Below are 25,312 nucleotides of genomic sequence, written 5' to 3'. Positions count from 1 at the left end.
AAATCTTGGTCCCAATAAAGTAATTAGAAAAACTTGTTTTCAGAGGAGTCAGATGGTGCCAGTCTTTTCAGACTTTACCTTCTCTAGGTCTGCATTCTACCTTGGTTCTTTATACACCCTCACTGAAATATGCAGAACAAAGAAATGGTCCTGTGAAGGTATGATCCAGTAAGTTGCTCAGTGCCCTCAACTCTCACTGATTTTGATAGCACAGCTATCAAATTCCTTAAAGCATGAAAAAAGTCCAAAATAAGCCAGTTACTTGACTCTGAAGAACTTTCAAACTATTATCACGTTTGGCGTCTCATTTTGGCATCTCAAGTGGGCACAGTTTGGATTTTGAGCAGAGTTTAGGACAGTACAATTAGTTTTCCCCCACCCTCTAATTCATTCATTATTGGTGGGCATTTGTACAGCACTGACAAGCTTTCAAAGTCCTGCCTCAACATGTCCTATGCCCACTGTAAAAACAGATGAATGTTCAGCTCTCCCAAAGTCCAATTAGGAATATGGAGAGAATCATTCAAATACATTACAGAGCACAAAATTAAATAGGGCATTCACGGGACATGAAGTATGGAAAGCAGGTATGAAAAATGGACTGGTAAATAATTTTTTACAGTAGGGTATAGATTTATTTAAGAAGAAAGCCAATTTATTTATTTTGAAGAGCTGAATGCATTTGAAATGCAAGGGGACTAGTTAAAGAGCATTGGTAAGTTTTCTCAAGAGGTCTGTTTTGTATTCATTTAGAACCTCAAGGACAAAAATAGAAGGCAAATGAAAAATAAGACCTTTGAGGACTGATTACTTGCACGTCCTGCAAAAAAATCTAATGTATTTGAAAAGTAATGGGAAAGCATACAAACAAACTGGCAATCAAAAAACAAATGGACATGAGTTAAGAGAGTAAAAGAACTAACAAAGACTAACAAAACTTAATGGGAAATATGCAAGGACAAAAGAGGAAAAATATTTAAATGACAACAAAACATACAAAGGAAATCTTTGTGTTTTATTCAATGATTCTCTTCTGAAAATTGTTTACTCAGGCCCCAACCCATGCCGGTCCTCATGGGGCAATACTTACATGCAAATGGAGCACCACATGAGTGCAGGGTGCATGTATTTACTTACAGGATTGGAGCCATAGGTTACAAAAGGCAGATTCCCAGCTGATATAAATTATCATAGCGCCACTGCAATTCTGTCAATTTACCAGCAGCTGAGGACCTGCCCCTAAGTTCCTCAGGGATGCAACCAGACATCTTACATGCTTAGAATACTACAGCACATGATGAAAAAATGATTTTTTAAAAACATTTACACCTGTGTAGTCACATGCTTATTACTTCTTACCTGAAGGGTTTTGACTTTGCCTAGGATTTTGTCCTGTGACATTGCTTGGACTGCCTGCTCACTCTCTGCCTGCCCATCAGGTATAAAAATACTGTCATGGGAAAAAGCTCGAGTGCCCATAGTATAATTGGAGGATCTGAAATGCAATTCATATCTTTAATTTTATAAAGATCACCCAAAATGATTCCTGCTATTCATTCCTACAGTAATTCCCCTTACCCTATACCTTTTTCTTTGGTCTTCTACATAGATATTTTTACTCTCCTCAACACTATTATTTGCATGCCCTGCAGTCGTGCATAAAGCAATCTGTCTGACATCTGTCACCTGGAGTTCATTCTCTCTCATTTTCTGACCAGAGGGACAACTTTATGGTTGTTTTAGTAGGATTTTATTTGATTTTATTCTTTAATAAGCACATTCTCTCTATTTTATATATTAAATGCTACTTAATGATATTTCATTGTGCTCTGAACACTGTCACAAAAACAATTTTGTCAAGACCAAGAAATAAAATAGAGACATTTTTCCCTTCTGAATACACACTGACCATAAAAGAAAGAAATTAACTTTATCAGAAGAGATTAGTAACATTTTGTAAAGTACACGCATTTTTTTCCAGTTTTAATTGAAAGGAAAAATAATACAAATTTGAAAAGAATATTCTTCCTACCCTCATCTGAAATGGGATGGTCCATGAGGTATATTTTGCCTATCTTTTGTTCAAAACAGAAACTGGAAACAGGTCACATGCTCATAATAAAATCTCCACCTTTATGAAACTCACCTGGTTTTGTTACACACTCTAAACTCAGCCCATGTTTATCAAAAGTTTTCAGGCTCTCAAGGAAGTCTTGGCATAGTATTAATTTATAATTTCACATACAACCACACAAAACCTGTAGAGTTCTTGTTTGTTTGGTTTGGGGAGCAAGGTTCAGTGGGTGGGTTTGATGCCAAACCCCATGAACCATGGTGGTATCAACTGAGTTTTACTTTGATTTTTTTCATTTTCCTTAACCAGATACTTGAAGCAAACTTCAGAGGAAGTGAACCTGCCCATAGCATCACCAAAGCCAATCTTCATGAAAAAATGTTAAGTTGTTCCCACTTCTGGCTGGGTCTTTCATGTAACTGAGTGATCTCATTGATCAGTAATGAAAACAATATTTTATGGACACTGCAGACTCCAAATTCTATCTCAAAGTAGGATCAGGGAAGGGAGGAGCAAGGTGGATTGTTACACGATGGAAAGAGAGGAGTCTAGTAATTTCTAGTCCCCCTGGTAAAATCAAACAAAATACAGGACTATGTAGCACTTTAAAGACTAACAAGATAGTTTATTAGATGATGAGCTTTCGTGGGCCAGACCCACTTCCTCAGATCAAATAGTGGAAGAAAATAGTCACAACCATATATACCAAAGGATACAATTAAAAAAAAAGGAACACATATGAAAAGGACAAATCAAATTTCAGAACAGAAGGGGGATGCGGAGAAGGGGGGAGTGAAGGTAAATGTCTGTGAGCTAATGGTAGTAGAGGTGATAATTGAGGAAGCTATCTTTGTAATGGATAAGATAGCTAGGGTCTTTGTTGAGACCCACGCGTAGCGTGTCGAATTTTAGCATGAATGACAGTTCAGAGGATTCTCTTTCAAGTGCAGATTTAAAAGGCTTCTGAAGCAGGATGCATGTAATTAAGTCGTTGAGACAGCGTTCAAACATGGAATTTCTATCCATAAAAATTGTCTATCCATGTTCTTATGTTTCTATTCATTTCACAGCCTTCTAACCTTTCCACTTTGTACCTTCCAGTAAAGTTTATGTACCATAGTTGCTGATGTTGTGTATGTTGACTATAGAAGCCCCCACCTTATCACTGCCAAAAGAAAGAAATATCACTGATAAGGAATATGTATCTTTAAAAACAGTTAAATTTATAAATTTATAATCTCAACTTCCAGGATACACTATGACATGTGTTATGGACCCTATTTAACAATGTCAGCACCAAACCATATGCACATAGGAAGCTCTATTCATACAAAATCACTGAACATTTGTAAGATTGCATGTGTTCTACATCCACGGCATCATGAAGTTCAGGAAAGAAAATTTGGACAAGATAATGAAGGTGTACTTAGTGCTGACACAAATTTCTACTGGAGAGATGAATATTAGCAGTAAGAGATTAGAATAATTCCATATATAGGTTAAACATCTAGTCTGGCACCCTTGGGACCTGACAGCTGCTGACCAGAGAATTTGCCAAACCACAGGATGTCAGTATTATCTAGCAGCATTACCAACACTTCTACTGCTTATAGGGCTGTTAGAAGACATTTTGAGATAAATTAGAGCTAAATAACAGCACCGGACACAGAGAGCCAGGACTGGTGTCTGTAAACAAACTTCATGGGACCACGAGAAAAAGTCACATGCATGATAAGTGGACATCTGGTTAACTAAAATCATCAGACTAGAGCGGATCAGCCTGTATAAAGTGAAAAAATACCCACGGGGGTCTGATTAGATTTACCTACTTGAAGGACGCATTTACAATATCTAAAGTGAAGAAATACCTGTGAATACCTTGAAAATGACACTTTGATTGGTAAAAGATGTAAAGACCTAAGAACATCTCCTGGAAGAGCTGGTGACTATCTCAATAGTGCAAAAAGTGCCTTTGTGGCTAGCTTCTGTGAAGGGGTACAAGTGGAGAGTGTAATTGTGTATTTTCTCTTGTCCTATTCACCCATGCAGGGCTCGACACAACAGAGCCCCACATGTCTTGATTACAGGTATTCATTGGATTCTGCCATGTTGGCTTCTATTGATCTCTGTCTAGATGGCAGACTGTCGTCTGTTCAGGGGGCACCTGTAATTACTTTACCCAACACACAGAGAATTAGAAGAAAAAGAAATCACTGCAATTAAAAAATTTGCAATGGTAAATGCCAGAGCTCAAAAACAGCATACATATTTGGCAGTCTGAACTGTATATAAAAAAATGTCACGACAATTAAGTTTACAGGTGCATGTTGTTTTGCTTCTCGGAGAAAGATAGTGTCTTCAAACATTATCATAATCGAAAAACACTTCATTTAAGGGTAATAAAAGTGCCGGGGAAAAAACAAGACATTTATCTTTTAGAAAGGTTAAAAAATAGGAAGGATTTGTCAAAAATAGACTGCTGTCTTCTGAATTTTAGCTCCTTACTGTTGCAATAAATTGCAGAATATTTTTAATCCGTTAGGACAGCATTTTTCACACTTGGGTCGTGGGGCCACCCGGAACTGTTTCCAGTCACAGGGAGCGGCGGAAAGCAGCATGGCCCAGGCTGCAGCTCCCCTTGGCTGGAAATGGCGAACCAGAGCCAATCAGAGCCATGATGCTCCATGGCTACACAGTGCCAGATGAAGGTCTTCATAGGCCCTAAGCACTCACATAATTGTAGGCCTTTAAATTAGATTGTATATAAATATGAGAGAGAAATGCCCTTTCACCTATATGCCTAATAGTAATCAGATGTTATACCTGTATGTTGTTTGTTGACTAAAGATAGCAAATTATTACGTTTGATTTAGCAGCGTTCTTTTCTTATTTTCAAGTCAATTATGAATTTTTTAAGCCCTACATTTTTTGTACGCCCTCAACTTTTTCGTAGGCCCTAGGCACTGTGCCTATTGGATAATCCTGCTCTGTGGCTATGGACCTTTTAGCTAAACAAAGTGGCGCAGGCTGCTGCTGACCACGCTGTGCTGTGAATCTGGCTGACATGTGGAGGAGGCATGTGACCTTTCATGCACTCCCAACACACATACCCATTGCGTCAGGAAGAAATAGCACCAGGAAGTGGTGAGTCCATCCCAGGGGCCCAACTGAGCAGGGAGGGTTGGGTTGGGTTGATTAGTCACTACCCCACCTCTCTATCCCTCCATGTGAGAGAGGTGTATGGGAAGGTGTGTATCACCTCTCCCTCTGTGAACCCTAAAGCCTTAAAGATAAGAAGGTAAATAAAAATAATCTAACTATACAGGCTTTTTTTAAACTGGTTCAGTCACTTTGATGTTAATTTGAACATTTGTACTACATAGTTCTGATTGATTGCTGCTGAACTTATTTGAATATGAGTAATTTTACCAGGCTTCCTGTATTCAGCATGATCAAGAAAAAAAAAAGATTCACAGAAATTGAATTTTGTTTCGTATAGGAAAGTATCCGGCTTGCATACTTATTCAGTCAGGGAAATGCACCAATACTATGTAATTTATCTGACAAACTACAACCAAGAAACACAGCTCAAACAGTTGGTATCCAATAGCCACAAAACTATTCATCCTAGCCAATGAGAGTTTAAAAAAGAAATACAAAACATTCAAATAAAGTATGTGTTCAGAGAAATCAGAGTCTATTCATAGACATTCCACAAGCAAAAAGAAGGCTAATTTAATCATAATAAAACTATTTGGGCTATGAATTCTTTGCACAGCTCTATTGGGTACGGGGTTGACACATTTGCAAATATCAGCTCTCACTTACAACAGTTCAGCAAACATGAGCCAATCTCTTACCAGCTTGTGTTCCCCACCCCCAGAGAATTTTGGGAACCAGACTTTGGAGCTTTCCTTCTAAATGAAGCTGGTTTTATCAAGAAGTCCCTGCAGGGAATATCCAGATATTCCTGTTGAATCAAAGAAAGGAGGGGGGGACCACTTAAGGGGTAACAAAGAAAGACTTCTGGGGGGGATGAAAAAATGACTGAAGGCTCCCTTTGGAGACTCAAGCCTCTTAGACTCTTCTGTGCAGGAGCAGATTCACTTCCAACTCCTGTGACCCAAACTACAACATTCAAGTTTACAAACCTCTGACTGCAATCTTCACAGAGCCTTAGCAGAGACTTTCTACTGTAATAGACTTATAATGTATAATCCCTAATATTTCCTCAGGGCATCAGAAACCAGAGAAGACAGCTGAACTTTGCATGGGGCAGAGATCATGTCTTTGTTTATGATGTTTGCACAGCACCAAGTTCAATAAATAAGTGATGAATCACAGTCCTAGAATAGAGATTCCATGATGGATGATTTCCAAGGACTTGTGCGAAGTCTTACAAACATAGATCAACTTTACTATTACTTTCTTTGTAATAAGTGCTTTTATTGTTTGCCATTTCAATTTGCATGCAGCAGTTAAGGACATAGGTTAATAAGTAAATGGGCTGAGGTTTGTAAACTTGAGAAAGGTAAGATGGAAACAGATAAAACATTCTTCTCTCTTTTCAAGGAAGCCAGGTAGGGGGAGCTATGTGGAAGTAGCTTCTCCTCCTACCAGGGAATTGTGAAATGAGATGGTGAAACATATTAACATGCACATGGCAGGTTGCTGAATGAGTAATGTGTACTTGATGGATTCTGAGGCAAGGTTAGAACAGAGAACTGGCAGGCAAGATTCTCAGACTCTACTTCTGTTCTGCTACTCAACATTTAAGATCTCTATGTCTCAGCTCACCCATGAATAAAACAGATATAAAAAAAACTTACAAAAAAACCATGGAGGTGGGGGCAGTACTCACAAACAAAATGAATACAGAGCTAATGAAAAAAGGATTAATAATTCCAAATAGATCTTTTAAAGTTAACAAATATAGATTATGAAGAAGATTTGTTAGTAACTGAATGAAAAGTTTGGAAGCCCTGGGGGCCACAGTGATACTTACAGCACTGGTAGTCCCGGCATCTCCTCCCTGGGGGCTAGAAACACCGACACCCTTTATCCAGTTGTTCCAGCCAGCCTGTCTGCTTATGTCTTTCAATGCTCACCCCTCCTGGGAGATGCCTCACCATTGTGGAGCATGTTCCCAGCGGAGGCCATGTTCAAAGGATCCCACCCTGGGTCGTGTGTTGAGCTCTGTGTAAACCCAAACTGCACCGCAGGCCACAAACAGGCCATGGGCCACATGCGGCCCATGGGCTGCATGTTGAGTAGCCCTGTACTAAAGGGTGGTGAGATGTCAGGAACAGTGTCCTCTTCCTGCTCTGCCATTGATACTTCTCATGCATTAGTTGTTTCGAAGGGTGGAGGTGGTGATCTGGTGTTGTCTGATGGTGACTATGTTTTCTGCTATGGTGGCTTCTGTAAGAAAGGGGCTCCAGTATGGCCAACAGCCAAACAAAGGAGAGGGTGGCCCTATATGGTGGCATGTGGTCACAGGTGTATGTTGACTGGGATGATCTTTCAGGTACATGAGAAATGACTAGAGAAAAACTGGTGTGGAATACATCAATGTCACTGCACTAGTGTCATTGCACGGGCTGTGGCACGGGGGTCAAAGTGGCTTATGATGCCAATTCCATTGGAGTTATTAGCAATGCCATGTGGAGGCAGGCAGCTTACATGAAACAGCCTTGACACTGGAGCAGTGGTGCTGGTGGCAGCCTCTGTAGGAACAGTACCAGAGCATCATAAGTGGTTGGTCTCAGCACAGTCGGCGTAGATCAGAGTGGTCTAGTAGCTGACTATTTTTTCTAGTCTGCTCTCTTTAAGGAGGTGAAGCGGGCATTATTTCCCCCTCCCCACTGGCTTTTCAGATTTTGGGGTCTCAGTAATGAAGGAACTGGAGACCTTTGTCAAGAAAGTCCTTCTGGTACTGGCTCAAAGGCTGGTCTTAATGGTTTTTCCATTAATATAAGTTTCAGCCTCAAGTTCCTATCTCTTCATTCCCTAGCCTTTAATTTAGAGCAATGGGCACATTTCTGAGGAACATGAGATTCTTCCAGACACCAAACATGTTGATTGTGCCCATCAGAGATTCATGTTGCTTCTCTGCAGGTTGAACATCTCATAAAACCTGAGGAGTCAGGCATTTTCATAACCAAAATAAAACTTTCTATGAGGAAAGCTATGGAGATTTTTTTTTTCTTAACAGGGACAAAGCTGAAGTGAAACCTAAACTATGTAAGAACGCTATACCTGTCTAACTATCTAAGACTTATCTGACAAACAACAGGGTATCACTGGGGGTGCTGAGCTCTGTCTCAGGCTGGAGAGAAGGAATTGAAGGCTATGAGTTGTGCATGCAATACTTTAATTGCCAAAAACATGCAAAGCAGGCCCCACACATGCACAACGGCTGCACAACTCTGAGCAAAGGCAGCAGCGGATATAAGGCAGGGCAAGTGGGCTGGCTGCCCCAGGCTCCGCACTTCAATAGGCCCTACACCGAGCCACCGCGTGGGAGCACGCAGTAGTGCAAGCAGCCCTTTGGGTCCCGCACACCCCGTGCAGCACGAGGGTGCAGCACGAGGGTGCAGCACAGGGCCCAAACGGCCGCTTGCTCCTGCGCAGTGGCCCGGCTGAGCGGCGCAGAACTCAGCAGAGCGCCACGGCAGGAAGCGTAGGGCGTGACAGAGGCTCCAGGTCCTGCCCCCTGGCCGTGTACATCACCGCCTTGCGCCCCTTCGCCTTCCGTCGTGGTGTTCGGCTGAGTTCTGTGCCACTCAGCCGGGCCGCCGCATGGGAGGAAGCAGCGCAAACAGCTGTTTGGGCTCCGTGCATGAGAGGCAGGAGGGGGAGGAGAAGAGAAAGAGAGAGACAGAGAGAGAAGCAGGAGGCGGATGAGAGAAAGAGAGGGGAGACAGGAGGAGGAGGAGGAGGAGAGAGACGGACAGGCGTGGAGGAGAGACCCGAAAATCCCATCTTATGACGGGCTATTGGCTAGTTTTTTTAATAACGAACATTTAATATTTAATATGATATGAAATGTGTAATGAAGTAATGTGACTACGCAATGGGCGACGGATTGAAACTGATTTGCGCACGCGTTACTACCTGTCGGCTGTGGCTATGATCCATGCACCATGCCACTCACTCCATTTTTTACAGATAAATAACAATTTTATAAGTGTAAATTGGCCGATAACCCCAAATTATAAAATGACTAGCAGAGTGAGAGACGCAGGTAGAAAATATTCGTTGGGAAGCCAGAAATTAAAGAAAAAAAGAAAACTTGAATGTAATCTCAGTCTAAAAGGTACTATGGAAAAATTGAAACTAATAAAGAATTACTTAAGATCTACTATGAGCCAGGAGCATTTTGTAGGTCTTTGGATTACATCAATTGAAAATGACCCATGTAAAGAAATGGACTTTACTGACATAATTGAAGAATGTTCTGCCAAAAGAGCTAGACAGCTATCATAGACTTAAATACAAATGAAAATTTGATTTGTAATTATTAATGCAGAATTTTGTTTAAGAATGACTTACAATGTAATTAAAATAAAAATTAAAACTATATTAAGTTTCTATCAAATTTACCCAATTCACATTTAATATGAAAATAGCCTTCAATTTGCGCATTTGATACCTTTTTTCTATTTTTTTCTCCAAAGGGGGGCCCCGCAAAATTGTGCTGCCCTGGGCCCCGCAAAACTCTCATCCGCCCCTATGCAAAGGTGCAGGGAAGCACCATCTCCTGAGCACCTGAAGGGACATCATTCAAAGAAGAACCTTCAGACATATCAGCACTGTTATAATGATCAACATCCCCCACAATACGCCTTTCAAGGCCCCTGGGTCCTACACTTGCCTATCATAACAAATGGTGTATCTCACTGAGTGCACTAAATGCCCAACAACAACTGTGTGTGTGAAACCAGCTAATCACTACACTCTCAAATGAACTCTCTCCAGAAAATTCTAAAAGACGAAAACAATCTATCACTTGAGGATGAACAATTTTCACAAATTGCATTTCCATTCCCCATCTTACAAACTGAAGGCATGAGAAGATCACACCCCATAGCGAGGGATTTTGACCAGAAATTAGCACAGGTATATAAGGGTCTGGGCTAGCAAAGAATGTAGGCATTATGGATGCTGTTATTTCTGCATAGCCCTCTGCCTCTACTTCTGACATTTCTATCCCCAGCCTCAGCCCAGCATTTTTTTTTCTTCTCACCTTCACTTCTGATCAACATGGACTCAAAGCAGCTGCTGACACCCCAGCCTCGAATTTTAGGTTAATAACTTTTTTCCTTATTATTGAACTTATAATTTTAAAAAGTTGCTGTATTGACGGCACTGAAGACTGCAGCTCTATCAATAGAACAGACAGATCGTACCCAGCAAGACAGAGAGCTTCCACCACACTTCCTACCTGTGGATTTCAACCTTGAGCTAGAGGTACCACCATGAGGGGAGAGAGAGTATAGCAGTGTCTTCATGCTCACTTAGTTCAGGTACTATGTAGGGTGCCCACTGGGTTGGTGATCCAATGATGTCTGTCCTTGAGTTTTACTAATCTATTAAAGTAGGTTTGAATTGGTTTGATATAACCCTGGGCTTTCTTCTTTCTATACATCTACACATGGAATCAATTATTGAAGTGCAAGAAGTTAAACACGTAGTTTCTACAGTAATGGCCACAGTGTAAGAATATGGATAGAAAGGCACACAGACATTCTCAGCCTTCCTCTCACTATCATTCAGTGCAATGAAATACTGTTTCATTAAAACAAGAACAACTTTCATTCCATTTACAATACCTCTTATGGCTTCCCTTTAAAACAAAATACATCTGACAAATACATGTATGTTATTACCTCAGACCATTGTTTGTTTCTTCATCTGAAGAGAGGGTGCCATTGCACACATTCCCGAAAGAGTGGCTGGGTTTCAATTTGGCTTCCTCACAGTCTGACGGTGCGTCTCTCTTTTTCCTTTTACCAAAAAACTTCTTGAAAGGCTGGAATTTGCCTGCCCTTTTCTTGTCTGCAGATCACAAGACAAACACATACGGTAGTTTCTCAAGGCTGCACTTTGGTGTGCGTGAAAAATCACGGCTAGCGCTTGCAAAGGAAAAATGAGGTCAAAGAGCAATCACCAGCCTAAGCAAACCTTGTGCTTGGAATTTAAATGCATGGCTGCAGCTCACTGTAAAGGCACAATATCGACAGAGCAAAACAAAGAGCATTAAAACACCTGCACTCTGAATTAAAGATTCATGCTGAGGTGTCAGTGCGGTCAAACATTTGAATGGGGGAAAAAGACAATTTGAGAGACAGAATGAAAAACTAGGACAAGGAGATTCATGTTTAGATTTTGTGAAGCGATTTGGTTTTATCCTGGTCACTAAAGAAAAGCTCTGCTTTTCATTACCATACCATAGCAGGTGCTAGATGCTCCGGTTGGAATGGAAGAAACTAAAAATAAGTTAGTATACAGTATATTATTTATATCATGCCAGAGGTGAACAAGGCACTTTGCAGACAAAGATAATGGGTTACATTCTTTGAGTTACATTAGTGTACATCCTGAAGGAAGTCAATTGATACATTGGTTTTACTCCTGAGTGTCTGAGAGCAGCATCTGGCCCATCATCCCTGCTCTGAGGTGTTTACAAACTGAAGCTTTGGGGTAGCTGTGCTCACGAAAGCTCATGATACCATCTACATGTTTTGTTAGTCTATAAAGTGCTACCAGGCCTTTGGCTGTTTTACAAACTGAAGTTAGACCCAAAACTTAAAACTAATTTGGCAGATTCGAAGAAGGAAACAGAAGAGAGGGAATACCACTTTTCACAGAGATAACATAAGACAAATAAAAAAGTTTGCAAAACTAAACTTTCCTCTCAGATCCTATAACCCCCCCCAAAAAAACCATTTAAATAAATAAATACAAACATACATACATAAAATCAGGGCATAAATGTTGGCATGGTATAACACAGGAGGAAATTCAAAAATTTCAAAACTATTACCATTTCATTTCATTTACCCCAACTTAATTTTGCATTTGGCTACTTTAGAGTACACTCTCATTTTTGGAACTGCAGCTCTTCTAATATTTCAGTGTGAGGAACATTACTTTCACCACTGTTTCATCTGTGACAAACATTTACATAAGCCATCTAAAATTCTTATGCACTCTGTGTACTCTCACTCTCACCATGTAGCACAATGAATCCTTACCAGGGAGGTGCTCTTAGCAAAAAGAATGAATTTTGTTGCAAGATACATGTTTTGCACATTTAAGGACAGCTGATCAATAAACTTGGAAACTATTATTCTGTAGCAGTCTTATTTTTAAAGGGCCAGATTCTCCACACCTCCAAAGCATTGCTCCAGCTAAAGACTACCCCAAAGTTGAGTAGGGCCAATGGGTAAGGAGCCAGCACAGCTAGCTCCTATGCCACACCCTTCTATTGCCTCTACAAGAACAGAGGAAGGGGCAGGGACACGGAGTGGTATGGTCAGAGTACACTGCTATCCAGCTATGCCTATCAGGCAGATGGTTTCTGGGGGCTGGGATGGAGTAGAAGAGCTCAGGAGCAGACAGAAAAACAAATTAGAAACTGTAACTCCCTTCTCTCATACGAGTATGGCAAGCAGATAATGCATACAGTAGAGCAGTGTTTTAACTTTTTAGACCGAGGAACACCAAACAATAAGTTTTGTTGAGGAAAAAAAGGAGGCTTGCCCTTTTAAGGGCAGCCATTCCCAAGGGAAAAGTTGTTGACCAAAAGAAAAAGCCCCCTGGGAAAAGTTGTTGAGAAAACAAACAAACAAACAAACAAACAAACAAACAAACAAACAGACAGAGGAAAAAAACCAAACTGTTTGTCCTTTTATCAGGAGAGCAGGCATTGCCCTTTTAAGAGTGGTCATTTTGAACTCTGTTTTCCACAGCCCACCTCCAACTGCCTCGCAGCACATTGATGTGCCGTGGAACACACTTTAAGAAACGCTGCAGTAGAGACTTTGGTTTACAACATGGAAGCCAAACACATATATTACAAATAATGCTCAGCTCCAATCAGCATTTTATCCGTTTATAATGGCCGGTATCATTCTTCTCATTTTACAGAGCGGGCAATACAGACCCAGAGGGTTTAATGTGACTTGCCCCAGCTCAGGTTACAAAGTGCATCAGTGGTAGCAGCTCCAGGAACAGATCCCTGGGTGCTTAATTTCCAGAGCCAAATTCAACCCAGCATGACCGCAGTAGGGCTGGGATAGGGGGGACTTTAAATCAGCATAACCGTATGAGTGCTATGACCCCGCAGGAGAAAGGAAAGGGGAGGGACAGAGTAGCTCAGCCATCTATGTACCCTGCTTGCCTTCAGATTAACTCAGTCTTACAAAATCTCCTCCTTCCAACCTGCAGTCTTGAGGTTCCAAGAATTTTGGGGGAGAAGGGAGAAACTCTTATGCCATTCACCCTCCAGCCAGCTCTGATACTCTACCAACTCACAATCCTTTGCAAGAATGTCCTGGCATGAAACTCCAGGAAAAATTTCTCTCTCAAGTTAAAAAAAATTGAGAGCCATTTTCTTGCTATAGTTGGCCCAAATCTATAAGCATTTGAGAGTTTTCCTCATGTGGTAAAAACACTGAATTGACTGCACCTCTAACTCCCCCATGTTCCTGAAGGGCATCCACTTAGGTCTCAGACCTTCACACATCACTTTTTTCAGGGCAGAATCCCACAATTCCTTCCTTCAATGCAGGATCTTTCCTGTAGAATCCTGCAAATCATTGTTTACCTCACGTCTAACTTCATTTCAGCACTGCATTCCCTCAGGGGCATGGCAGAGCTCTCCAGTGACCCCTCAGATTTCATAAAGTGAAGTACTACTCATTCAAAACAAAAGTATTTAAGATCTGTTTTCTCTAAAAACCAACAAACAGCTTATATTCGTGACTAGCTTATGAAGTGGCCAGCAATGTTCCAGTTGGGGTCCCTGGTAAAATACTTCGGGTCCTTCCACAGCGTACGGTTCTGTTGGTCACAGTCTCATGCTCATTAGCACTTAGATGGCATTTTCCCCTCCCAGTACACAATATTTGTACCAATTCGAGTCCTTCATGTTCTTAGGCCTCTTAAACTAAGCAGTCTATAATGCTTCCTCCCTGGGGGCAGGGGTAGAAGGGTGAAACATCCAACTACTTGTTACATGGATTATTTCAGAATTCAAGATTTGTCACAATTACCTACCGCATCTTTAGTTCTTGTAGGAAGCATTTCTTTCCTTACATATTCAGCCAGGAAATGCAAACACTAGCAAGCACATAAAGAGACACAAAACTTGTATAATATCACAGGCTCTATTAATGAAAATAGCTTTGTTCTGAGCTCTACCAGACTACCAAAGTGTACTCTCTACCAGACAAGAGTTGTGGAAAGAACTGTTTAGCCACAGATTGCATACACTTACTACTGTAACAGACACAGATCTCGCTTTTCTTTCTCAATAAGGATTTCAGTGTGTACCATTCCAAAAGCACAGCTAGCTCACACATCTTATAGAACAGACCAGTACAGTCACCATGACTTTATGAAAGAGCCCTTGTATTTTTCAGCCAACTTGCTGCTGTAGGCTGGTAACAGAACATCAAGTCTAAATCCAGATTGGACATAAATTCAAGCCACAGATTTTTCATGAAATTAACAGCTGTGAAAACAATACTTACAATTAAAATGTCTTTGTATATTTGTAGTCTAGGATTTTCAAACTTTCGCATGTTAATTACAGTTTTAGATATTGCTTCCACATATCAACCTGTACTTTGAAGATCATCATACAGCATTTGGCAAATCACAAACAACTGTTATTAACATGCACCATATTTTTATTCCAAATGCCACATAATGTATGAAGTTATACATAAGCTGTCTTCAAATACATAGGAAATAACATGTTCAAATTCCTGAAGATACCGCCTGACCACTTGCTTTAAATGAATGGATATTGGGGCTTTAGTGTGACAATCCCAGTAGAGAGAAAATATTTGCTCCGTTTTGGAACTACAACACTAGCTGGGCTCAATCCTCCATCCCTTGAGTATATTTAATGCCCAATGAAGTTAATGAAATGAAAGTTTTTGAGAGGACTATTATAGGATCAGGTCCAGGAGGAAAATGATGACAAATACCTGCAACCAAAATTTCCAGTGTAGAATAGTTTGATACAAATCCATAAACTGAAATCAGTAATATACAAGCACACATTCAGACATATTTAACTAACTTACTATTGGTGCCCTGATAAAGAACACATATCAATATATATTATTATAGCAACACAGCCCTACTGGGGGGAGGGAGAAGCAGGACGACCACTTGGCCCGGGCCTCAGGGTACAGAGGCCTTAAATTTTGACATTTTTCTACCAAATCATTTCTATTTATTATAATCCTTGCAGTTATAACAGAGACAAAAATAAGCTATATATACACCTGCAAAAAAATTATTTAAAACTTTGCAGGACCTCAGGCCTTTGCCAATTTTTGGTCACATCTGAATTTTCATCTGCATGACTGGAGACTGGAGTAGCTTCTGTGATTAGGGATTCTATGTTATGAAACGCTGTTTACAGTCTTTACATAGTTTAGAGGTTTTGAAAGTCGTATTGAAATCTGTTACTATAAAGTGATTTTGATTGGTCTGAGGGTGAGTTTAATCTTTAATTTAGATGTTTATCTCTGCAAAGGAGATTTTTGTATTCCTGTGTTTTCTTATGCGTCTTCATATACAATAACGATATCAGGCTCAGCTCTAAACTACCTCTTCATCCAGTTTTAGATTCACCTTTAAAGGCTTTTTGTGATAAACTTTTAATTCTAGTTGCTTAATAAACTTTATATCTAATCTGGCAATCACCCCATGTTCATATCATAATAACGCATCAGTTATTACAGGAATTTAACAAGAGGAACATGTTAGCAGATAAAATTCCAGGACTTTGAAATAATGCTATCAGGGCCATAATAAATAACTCCCCCAAACTGTTATTACATAATATTCATTGCAAAGTATATATATAGAATTAAAATTTTGTATAACAATAGCTTTTCGCAAATTAATGTATTATGTGTTACTGTGTTTTAAAAGAACCTCTTTATAAACATTAAGTGACAATTTGAAAGTGGTATAAGTAAGAGATGGCGATAGCAGTAGAGTGAAGCAGCAGTTAAGAGTTTAAAGCCAATAACATCATTTCTCACAGAAAAGATGCCTCAGCTACTGACAGTGACACTTCCAGTTCTGATGATGAAAACTTTGTACCCACAAATGACAATTCAATGCCATTGCCGCAAATGAGGAGGTCATTAATCAAGAGACAGAAATGCCAACAGTAGCAACAGATGCAGAGTCTACGCTCTATTTAAAGATTGTGCAGGCTGATAACGAGAACCTCGGAGATGCTGCTCAGCAAGAGCAAGAACTTATGACTAGCACAGGACACAGTGTAACAACAGTGGCATCAGACCCTGATACTGGACTTCTTGATAAGAACATTGTTGCTCAAATGCAATTGTCTCTCAAAGTTAGTTGTTTTCAGATTCCAAATAATATACTGAAAGATGCAGAAAATCATGTTTTTCCCCACTCGTCTGCTGACAAAAACTCTTCCAAATGGAGAGATCTATACAAGAGACTGGCTCTGCTGGAGCATGGAAAAGCAGGCTCTGTACTGTGTACCCTGTTTCATTTTAACAGTAATACTTCAAATGCATCCGTACTGTCTGATCCATCTAATTGGAGTATCAGCAGAGGTTGGAGGAAGTTGAAAGACCAAATACCTTCACATGAACTTCAGTATCATATAAAGATAACTATGTTACATGGAAACCATCTAGTAGAGCAGCACTAACTGACAGGACTCAGGAGTTTATTTTACTCCTGAGTGAAATGAACACAGAAAATAACTGGAAAAAACTTCTTGAGCACATCTTGAATGTCATTCTTTTTCTTTCTGAACAGGGATTGGCTGTCTTTGGTTCCAGTCAACATATTGGTGATCCTACATATAGAAACTTTCTGGTATACTTGAGCTTCTCAGCAAGTATGACCCATTTTTATCAGGCCATGTTAATCATGTTCTTGAATCACAAGAGAGCAGAAAACAGATACAAATCCATTATCTGTTACCAGAATAGAAAATGAGTTTCTTAAGCTGGGTGGGACATTCGTGCAAACAACAATTTTGGAAGAGATACGACATGTAAAGTACTTTTCAATTATTACTGATGCAACTTCAGACTGTTCTCATAAAGAACAGATGATCTTGGTTGTTTGATATGTTAAAATTGCAGGAAGTTCAAAGGTTTCAATTGAAGAACAATTCATTTTGTTTGATAATTTCACCAAAAAAACCTGGTAAAGACATCGCCACTGGTGTATAAGAAATTCTGGAAGGCTTCAAATTACATATTCAAGTCTGCATTGGCCAAGCCTATGACAATGGATCCAATATGGCTGGGAAGTACAATGAAGTACAAACAATCCTTCTTGAGCAAAATACAAACTGTATTTTCTCCAGTTGTGGCAACCACGCATTAAATCTTGTCAGCATTGATTGCACTGAATCATGCAAGGAAGCAATCACATACTTTGGAACAACACAGCAATTGTACTACCTCTTCAGTAGCAGTCCTCAAAAGTGGGAAATTCTGAAGCAGCATCTGCCTGTTTCCCTTCATGGCATGTCAATAATGAGATGGTCAGCACAAATTAATAGCGTTAAAATATTTGCACAGCATTTGGACTCTATGAGAAAGGCTGTAAGGGTATGTCTACACTACAGCACTAATTTGAACTAAGCGAATTCGAATTAGCGCATCTAGACTTAAAAACTAGTTTTAATTAGCGTTTTGCTAATTCAAACTAGCATGTCCACACTGAGTGGACCCTGAACTGAGGTTAAGGATGGCCGGAAGCAGTGCCGGCAGGGCATCAGATGAGGACTTAGAGTGTGGAGCTGCTGTCTCAGGCTAGCCGAGGGCTGTGCTTAAAGGGACCCGACCCCCACCCCGGACAGACAGTTCACAGGGGTTCCCCGCTTGCAAAGCAGTCCTGGCTTGGAGTGCCCCAAGTGCCCACACTCGGCACATCACAGCACTTGGCCATCAGCCTGGCTGCACTTGCCGCAGGCTGCCATCCGGAGGGGGGGGTCATTCAAGGGGCTTCAGGAGAGTTTCCACCCCAAGGAGCCCGCAGAGCCAGCCCAGTCCTCCCCATCGGGGGCTCGTACCCCATTCCTCCCTCACCTCCTTCCACTTACCCCTCCCTAGCCCCCTCTGATGAGATCATCTTCCTGAAACATATATTTCATCAACTTTAAATTGGACTGCAAACCAAAAGAACCGCTTCAAGATATATTTGATCTCGGCCTGTTGACTGTATTTCCTAATATCACAATTTCATTATGTATTTTTGTCAGTCTCTCTGCATCAGTGGCTTCAAGTGAATGCACATACAAGTAAAGAACTATTATTGTTCTACAATGGAACAAGAGCGTTTGAGTGGGCTCACAATGCTTAACATTAACAGCGACGTTGCATGTAAATTAGATTTTTCTTCAATTATAAATGAGTTTGCACACAACAAAGCTAAAAAAGCATTCCTAAAATGAAGAATTTTGCTTGCAGTGGAAACTCACAATTAAAATTACATTTTTAATATACATGCTATTGGTATAATGACTTAATTGTTAATAAATAAATGTCTCAAGCGTTCATTTTCATATATTCTTTTGGTTTTAGTATGACCCTGTGGATAAGAAGTTAGATACATCGGGGGCTGAGGCTGGGCAGAGGCCTCTAAACTCAAAGTGGTCCAGGCCTCTGTCATTCTCTGAGAGGGCCTGTAGCAACATTTCATGCTCTCTGTTCTTTGCAGTTGATGCATCATATCCTCATGTGGAAGAACGGCAGCTGTGATGTGCAGATATAAAATGAGGGACAAGTTTCTCTTCAGAGCCAACAAATGTCAATACTTTAAATCAAGCTGGGTAACTATTAAACTGATTTGCAATCTGGGGCAGCCCTTCATCCCCAGAGCTCAGCAAGCTGTGTTTGAAACATCCCCAGTTCCTTCCAGCATTGACATAAGAAGTAGTCAAACCCTTGTATTCCATAAGGCAATGTGGTTCACTACCCCTTAGGCAAGGCCTTTGTACTAGGCTTTTGATTGTTTCATAAATGATGTTTTATAAAACAAGACATCTGGGCTACGTCTACACTGCAGGCTTCTTGCGCAAGAGTTCTTGAGCAAAAGGTCTTGTGCAAGAGTGCGTCCACACTGCTATATGCTTTTGCGCAAGAGCGCCCATGGCAGTGTGGACGCTCTCTTGTGCAAGAAAGCTCTGATGGCCATTTTAGCCATAGGGGTTTCTTGTGCAAGAAACCCCTGTTACCCGTCCACACTGCCTTATTGTGCAAGAGGGCTTATTCCTCGTGGGGAGAGCCCTCTGTTTTGACACTTTATTGTAAAATTTACTTGCACAAGAACGCACGTGCATTGTAGACGCTCCACAAGTTTTTGCCAAGAACACTTGTTCTTGCGTAAAAAGCCTGCAGTGTAGACGTAGCCCTGATGATTCCTTGTACAAGGGATAGCAAGTGGGACAAATTTCCATTTCTACGCTATGATGACACTAAGGGGAGTCAAAAAGTTGGAAATGTGGTGGACACAGATCTTCCAAAGCCATAATGTGTCTGGTGCTCCAAGCTGAAAGCTGACCTATTCCTTGTCATATGAAACACTATGGAGAGTGTACCACAGAACAGGAAGAAGGTGAGGCTCTTAGATGCTACAAGTACGTTTCAAAGACAATAGCTGAAATAGCCTGAAAACAACATTAGTCATATATGTGCAATTTCCTAGTGTTTTATTAACTACTAGAGATGCAAATCCAGATCCAACTCCAAGACAGCAAATGAAATGAGCAATCGAACATTCTCCTTACTTGTATTACACACCCTATATTTTCCTCTAGGAATTCACTATGGATAGTTAATAAATTGAGGAATATTGAATTTCAGGGTCTAAATCATGGAAAACTATGAGGTGTGAAGGAAATAGCTAATGAGAAATAAATGCAGAAGTAAAACACCACATCATATACAGAAAATGTTCTCTTTCTAGCTAATGCCAATGGAGTAGCAAGAACAGATTAAAAACAATCATTAACCTGTGATATAATTCCTCAATTGCACCCCCATCAACAGCTGCAACAACTGCAGCACAGAGATCTAGTTAAATTGGAGCATGATACAACCTTTCATATGCTATAATCTAGCACATGATCATCCTCCTCTTTATTAGAAAGAATGGCCCCACAGACAACCTATCACACTCTCTTATTTTAATTCACTACATCTCAAATTTGTAATCTCTACCAGTGGCACCTCCCTGTTAATGCTGAAGGCAGCTGCAACGTGCTATATTTTATGCAAATTGAATCTGGCCCTTGGACTCCTGGCAAAAGTCCAAAACACCCTTTGAGCCAAATGACAAATCCCTACCCAGGATAAACCCACAGTAAGAGTTGCAATTAAGTGCTCAGATGTCAATGGAATCCGTTGCAATATATATATATTTTATAGTGTCCTTCCAACAAATAGAATAAAGCACTCCACTCAATTATGGGTCAAATAAATATATAATGATTAAGATATGACACAAAGTGTAAAAAAGACACAGTTGTTTGGATAGAGAGTGTCCCCAAGCAATAAACAACAGAAACAGACAGACTAGTCCAAAAGACTATGAGACAGGGTGAAGGAGATCCCAACACTGGGGTTTTTAAACCAGTCAGACACTTTTGAAACAAAAGAACAAATTTCATGAGACAGACAGACGGTAGTCAGGTCCAGTAATACATTGCTAGAAGACCTTGAATTACCAGGATGATTAGAGTGGCATAAGAACTTTTACAGAGTAACACAAAATAGGATTCAAAATAGGCAGGAAGCAAATGAAGATGACATGCTCAGAGTTGTGTTTAAAGAGAAGGAATACAGGGAAATTATGAAAAAGAATTGCATTAATCTAAAAGGGGAGTGTTGAAAGCATATGTAGAATGAAATCCTAGACCAAGTCAATGGTAAAACTCCCATTGACTTCAACTGGGCCAGGATTTCAACCCTGCTTATCAATTAAGCAGGTGCTAGTTTGTGAAGATTTTACAAAACTCATCAACATGCCTATTCACTGTAGAAGCTTTCCCATTAAAACCTGCATTCATACCACAGGAGCACAGCCTCTCAGAAGCAGGATTATATTACAGTTTAAATAGCGTACTGTGTTCATTTACCTTTTATACATTACTACACAGATTTAGCTAGACGGGGCATAAAGTGACTTCTGACATAGTCTTACATCCAAGGATAATCTTTGTGCCTTTTCAGTGACTTTAATGCTAATCAAATATACTGGATAGGCAATCCCCAAAACTTTAGTTCTATTGATAAAATAGAACATAGGCAGCAGCAATGCAAGCATCTTCACTTTGTCCACAAACATTTATTATTATTTGTATCTCAGCAATGACTACAGACTCGAAGAGTGAAGTCCATTTGCCAGGAACGGCACAAAAACATAGTAAGAGACAGGCTCTGCTCCAAAGAGCTTAGTCTAAATGGAACAGAGAGACAGCAGGTAGGAGGGGAAAGAGTGGTACATACCAGGAGGTAAAGTGACTTTCCCAAGATCACCCAAGTGGTCAGTTGCAGAACTGGGAACAGGTTATAGGTCTTCTGCCTTTTAGTATAAGGCTCTATTTATTAGGCCTTCAGTGACAGACCTTGATGTGGAGGCAGCAGCCCTAAGTAGACTATGTTTATTGATAATGTGGGTGGGTGATTATGTACACAGGGCTGGTGTGGCTTTCATAAAATGCACTCAGTAGTTACACATTGGTAAGTAAGAAAGAGAGCTATAGTATCAGATTACAAATGGTGGTGGGGTGTTTTTCTCTTAATGGTTAGGAACATGTCTGTGAATGGGTGACCTGCATTAGTGTTTTCTGTATATTTGGTATGACTTTTTATGTAGAAGTTACTGAACTGAAATCTGCTTATACATTACCCTGCTGTACCACATGCAGTGTCAGAATCAAGGTAGCAATTTGATATTTCAGGATGTGTATGCAGAAATGGGCTTCAGGTGGTGGTGGAGGTAAGCAAGATTTAAAATTAAACCGATTAGTGGAGGATATGGGATGCTGACAACATATTTCCTTGCTTTATATTACTTGCATTAGTGACAAAGTCAGCCTCCCTCAACTTTAAGATAATGGATTTTTTATGTGAGAATTTCCAATTTTTTAAAGTATGATCACTGTTGATAGCTGTCTATGTTGCTAACTAGTAACACATATGTATTGCCATCTACATGCACCCCACCCCCTTGCAAAAACTCAATGTTTCCCATGTTCCCCCATTGATTCCTATTGCCCTTCCTTCTCCTACAATCTTTCCCTAGCGGCTCCAGATCTTTCCCTGAGTTTCCTCCATGTACAGCCTGGATTGTCTCCATAATCCACCTTGGCCTCAACACCCCCCCCCCCCAAATACCCTTCCACTATGGTGATTATTGTTGATCAAAATGTGGATACTTGTCAGCACACAAAAGCTGAATATGGTAAGGGGAGCAGTGCTCTCTGTGGGGAAGGATGGGGGTGAAATGGGGGGCACAGGAGCAGGATGGAGTGGAGGTTTATTCTGTGACTCTCCTGTGGTTTAACACGTTGGAGCTCTTGTACCTCTTTTTATTCATCAATCATCACAGTAGATCCAATTTCTGTCTGGCTACTCTCATGCCCTTCCACTCATTTCCTCCATGTACCGTCTAAAGAAGATCTGGGGAAATGCGGAGAGGAAAACAGTCCAAATACAGAAGGTGTAAAACATGAATGATGGTGAGGAATTATTTAAATTAGTACAAGAAAAACAATGGGATTAAATTTAAAAAGGGAACATTTAGGTTTGATACCATAAATCATTTCCAGAAAGGAAGTTCAGATCTCATTTGTTTGAGAAATTTAAAACAAGATTGGACAAAATGGCAATAAATATAAGGAACAACTCTATACTGACAAGAAGCTAATCTTTATGATGAATCTGAGAAATATTCAAGTGAAAGAAGTTCATGTGGGACCCAAGGTGTCAAGAGAAGATAAATCATCCTTGGTTTTCATCTGGGATTGCTGAGCATTGATTATATTGATTTAAGTATTGATATCACAGTCAAGACAAATCTATCGCTTGTAGATTCTAGGCTACTTGCAAAGACACTGCCCTGCATGATTTTTCTTCCTCCCATCTATAAACGAAATCCTGTTTGCCAGCCTCTCTATTATCCACCCCTAAAACTTCCAAAGAGAAGTGGAGTAAGCAACTCATTCAGCAAGTGGTCAGAAAAACACTCCCCTGACTCCCCCACCATTTAGAAAGTGTCCCTGCCTCCCTTATCTATCGTATTGCCAGCTCCATGCTATGTCTTGCCCTGCCACTCCCTTCCACTTCCTGGCCAAGGAAGGGTTCAAGAAATAGCTAAGGATGGAAATATAGGTTGTGTTGGGAGCTCAGACCAGAGATAATGGGGACTTCCAGAAAGGGAAAGGCAGGTTAGGACTGGATCCTTCCAATAGTCCAAAACTGCCCCATGTTACAGCAGCAAGGCATCTTCCATCCTCAACAGCATAACACTAATCCAAACCCATGGAAAACGCCAGTCTTCCAGGGGTTAAACACCTAGGAATGTCTTGAGTACAGTGACAGCAGTTAAAAGTAGTGGAAAGGGATGTCTGCACTGCAAAAAGTAACCCATGTCAGCAAATCTCAAGGTATCTCTAGACTACATGCCTCTGCTGGCAGAGACATGTAAATTAGACTAACGTAGTCAATGAAGCGGGGATTTAAATATCCCCCACTTCATTAAAATAAAAATGGCCACTGCGCTGTGCCAGCTCAGCTGATTGTTGGCACAGCGCGGCAGTCAAGACGCAGATCGGTCAACAGGGAACGCCTTTGTTGACCGCTCCTGTACACCTCGTTTCACAAGGCATAAGGGAGCAGTCGACAAAGGCGTTCTGTAAACCGATCCACGTCTTGACTGCCGCGCTGTGCCGATGATCAGCTGAGCTGGCACAGCAAAGCAGCCATTTTTATTTTAATGAAGTGGGGGATATTTAAATCCCCGCTTCATTGACTATGTCAAGTAGTCTAATTTAGATGCCTCTGCCGGCAGCATGTAATCTAGACATACCCTCAGAGCCCAGGCCAGCTGATTCTGGTTCACAGGGTTTATAGCACTGTAAACATGGGGGTTGGGGCTAGAACACATGTTCCAACACCCTCACTGGGTTTCAGATCACAGGCTTCCAGACAAGCCCAGTACCTATTCTATTATTTTTAGCTCTGCATCACAAGTGTAGACACTGAGACACATGCAAGAACATTTGTTTACAGGCTTTATAAAGTACAGTGCTTTTGAGAGATTCTGAATTGTAACTACAGGCACTGTAGAACAGAAGGCTAAAAATAAAAGTTGTTTGTGATTACTCTGTGCTCTTAAAACACTTACTGATGTTTGGATGCTTTGTCGAGGAAGAGATTGCTATTGCTTTCTCTCACTGATCTGGGATTCATCCATCATATTTTTAAAAAGCTATTTTACTGGGTCAAGGTTGATCAGCTTAAGCTTGTATTGAAGCACCCTTTTAAAAATTGTAGTTTTATTTATATGCTCCAAGCATCTTCTGAGCTGCAGAAGGCTTTGCTAAATATTCTCCTCATGGTGAAAACATTTTTCACAGCCTTGCAATGCATGTAGTCATTTGTATTATGGCAGTTCATGGAGGCAGCGAGATTGACACTGCATTGTGCAAGGTGCTGCATAACCACACAGGGCTTGCGGTCCATTTTAACTCCAAGTAGTACATTAATAAACACTTGCTCGAGGGCACAATTTTGTTTTACCTTAGGCTAAATCTTCCGACAAATCTATGCCAAGTATGCAGGCAATATTTACAATTGTTTTAGTGAAGTTGAACTAGTTTGCAATCAACTACCTTGAGTTAAAACAGGAGCACAGACACTTTTAATTCATAGTAAAAGAAAATCCCTACTCTGAAGAATTCACAGTCTAAATAGAGGAGGT

General features: G+C 40.5%; 1 protein-coding gene and 1 pseudogene across 3 annotated transcripts in view; one reads left to right on the top strand and one right to left on the bottom strand.

Moving 5' to 3' along the window:
- Positions 1 to 25,312, bottom strand: part of CRACD (capping protein inhibiting regulator of actin dynamics) — a 191,594-nt gene that overhangs the window by 38,873 nt on the left and 127,409 nt on the right. For 2 of the 3 annotated variants that reach the window (XM_014568709.4, XM_014568711.4), the window contains 2 exons: positions 10,966 to 11,134; positions 1,360 to 1,495 (listed from right to left, as the gene is read on the bottom strand). In XM_014568709.4, coding sequence (XP_014424195.3) covers positions 1,360 to 1,495; positions 10,966 to 11,134 — 305 coding nt within the window. The remainder of the gene's footprint in view (positions 1 to 1,359; positions 1,496 to 10,965; positions 11,135 to 25,312) is intronic. The other variant, XM_075930382.2, reaches the window with a different exon arrangement.
- LOC149524512 (zinc finger MYM-type protein 1-like) lies at positions 16,491 to 17,528 on the top strand (annotated as a pseudogene).

Source organism: Pelodiscus sinensis, chromosome 4 (genome assembly GCF_052426305.1).
Source record: "Pelodiscus sinensis isolate ZL-2025 chromosome 4, ASM5242630v1, whole genome shotgun sequence".
Classification (NCBI taxonomy): Eukaryota; Metazoa; Chordata; order Testudines; family Trionychidae; genus Pelodiscus; species Pelodiscus sinensis.
Note: the sequence above shows the minus strand (reverse complement) of the source record. Positions and strands in the feature narration are given on the sequence as shown.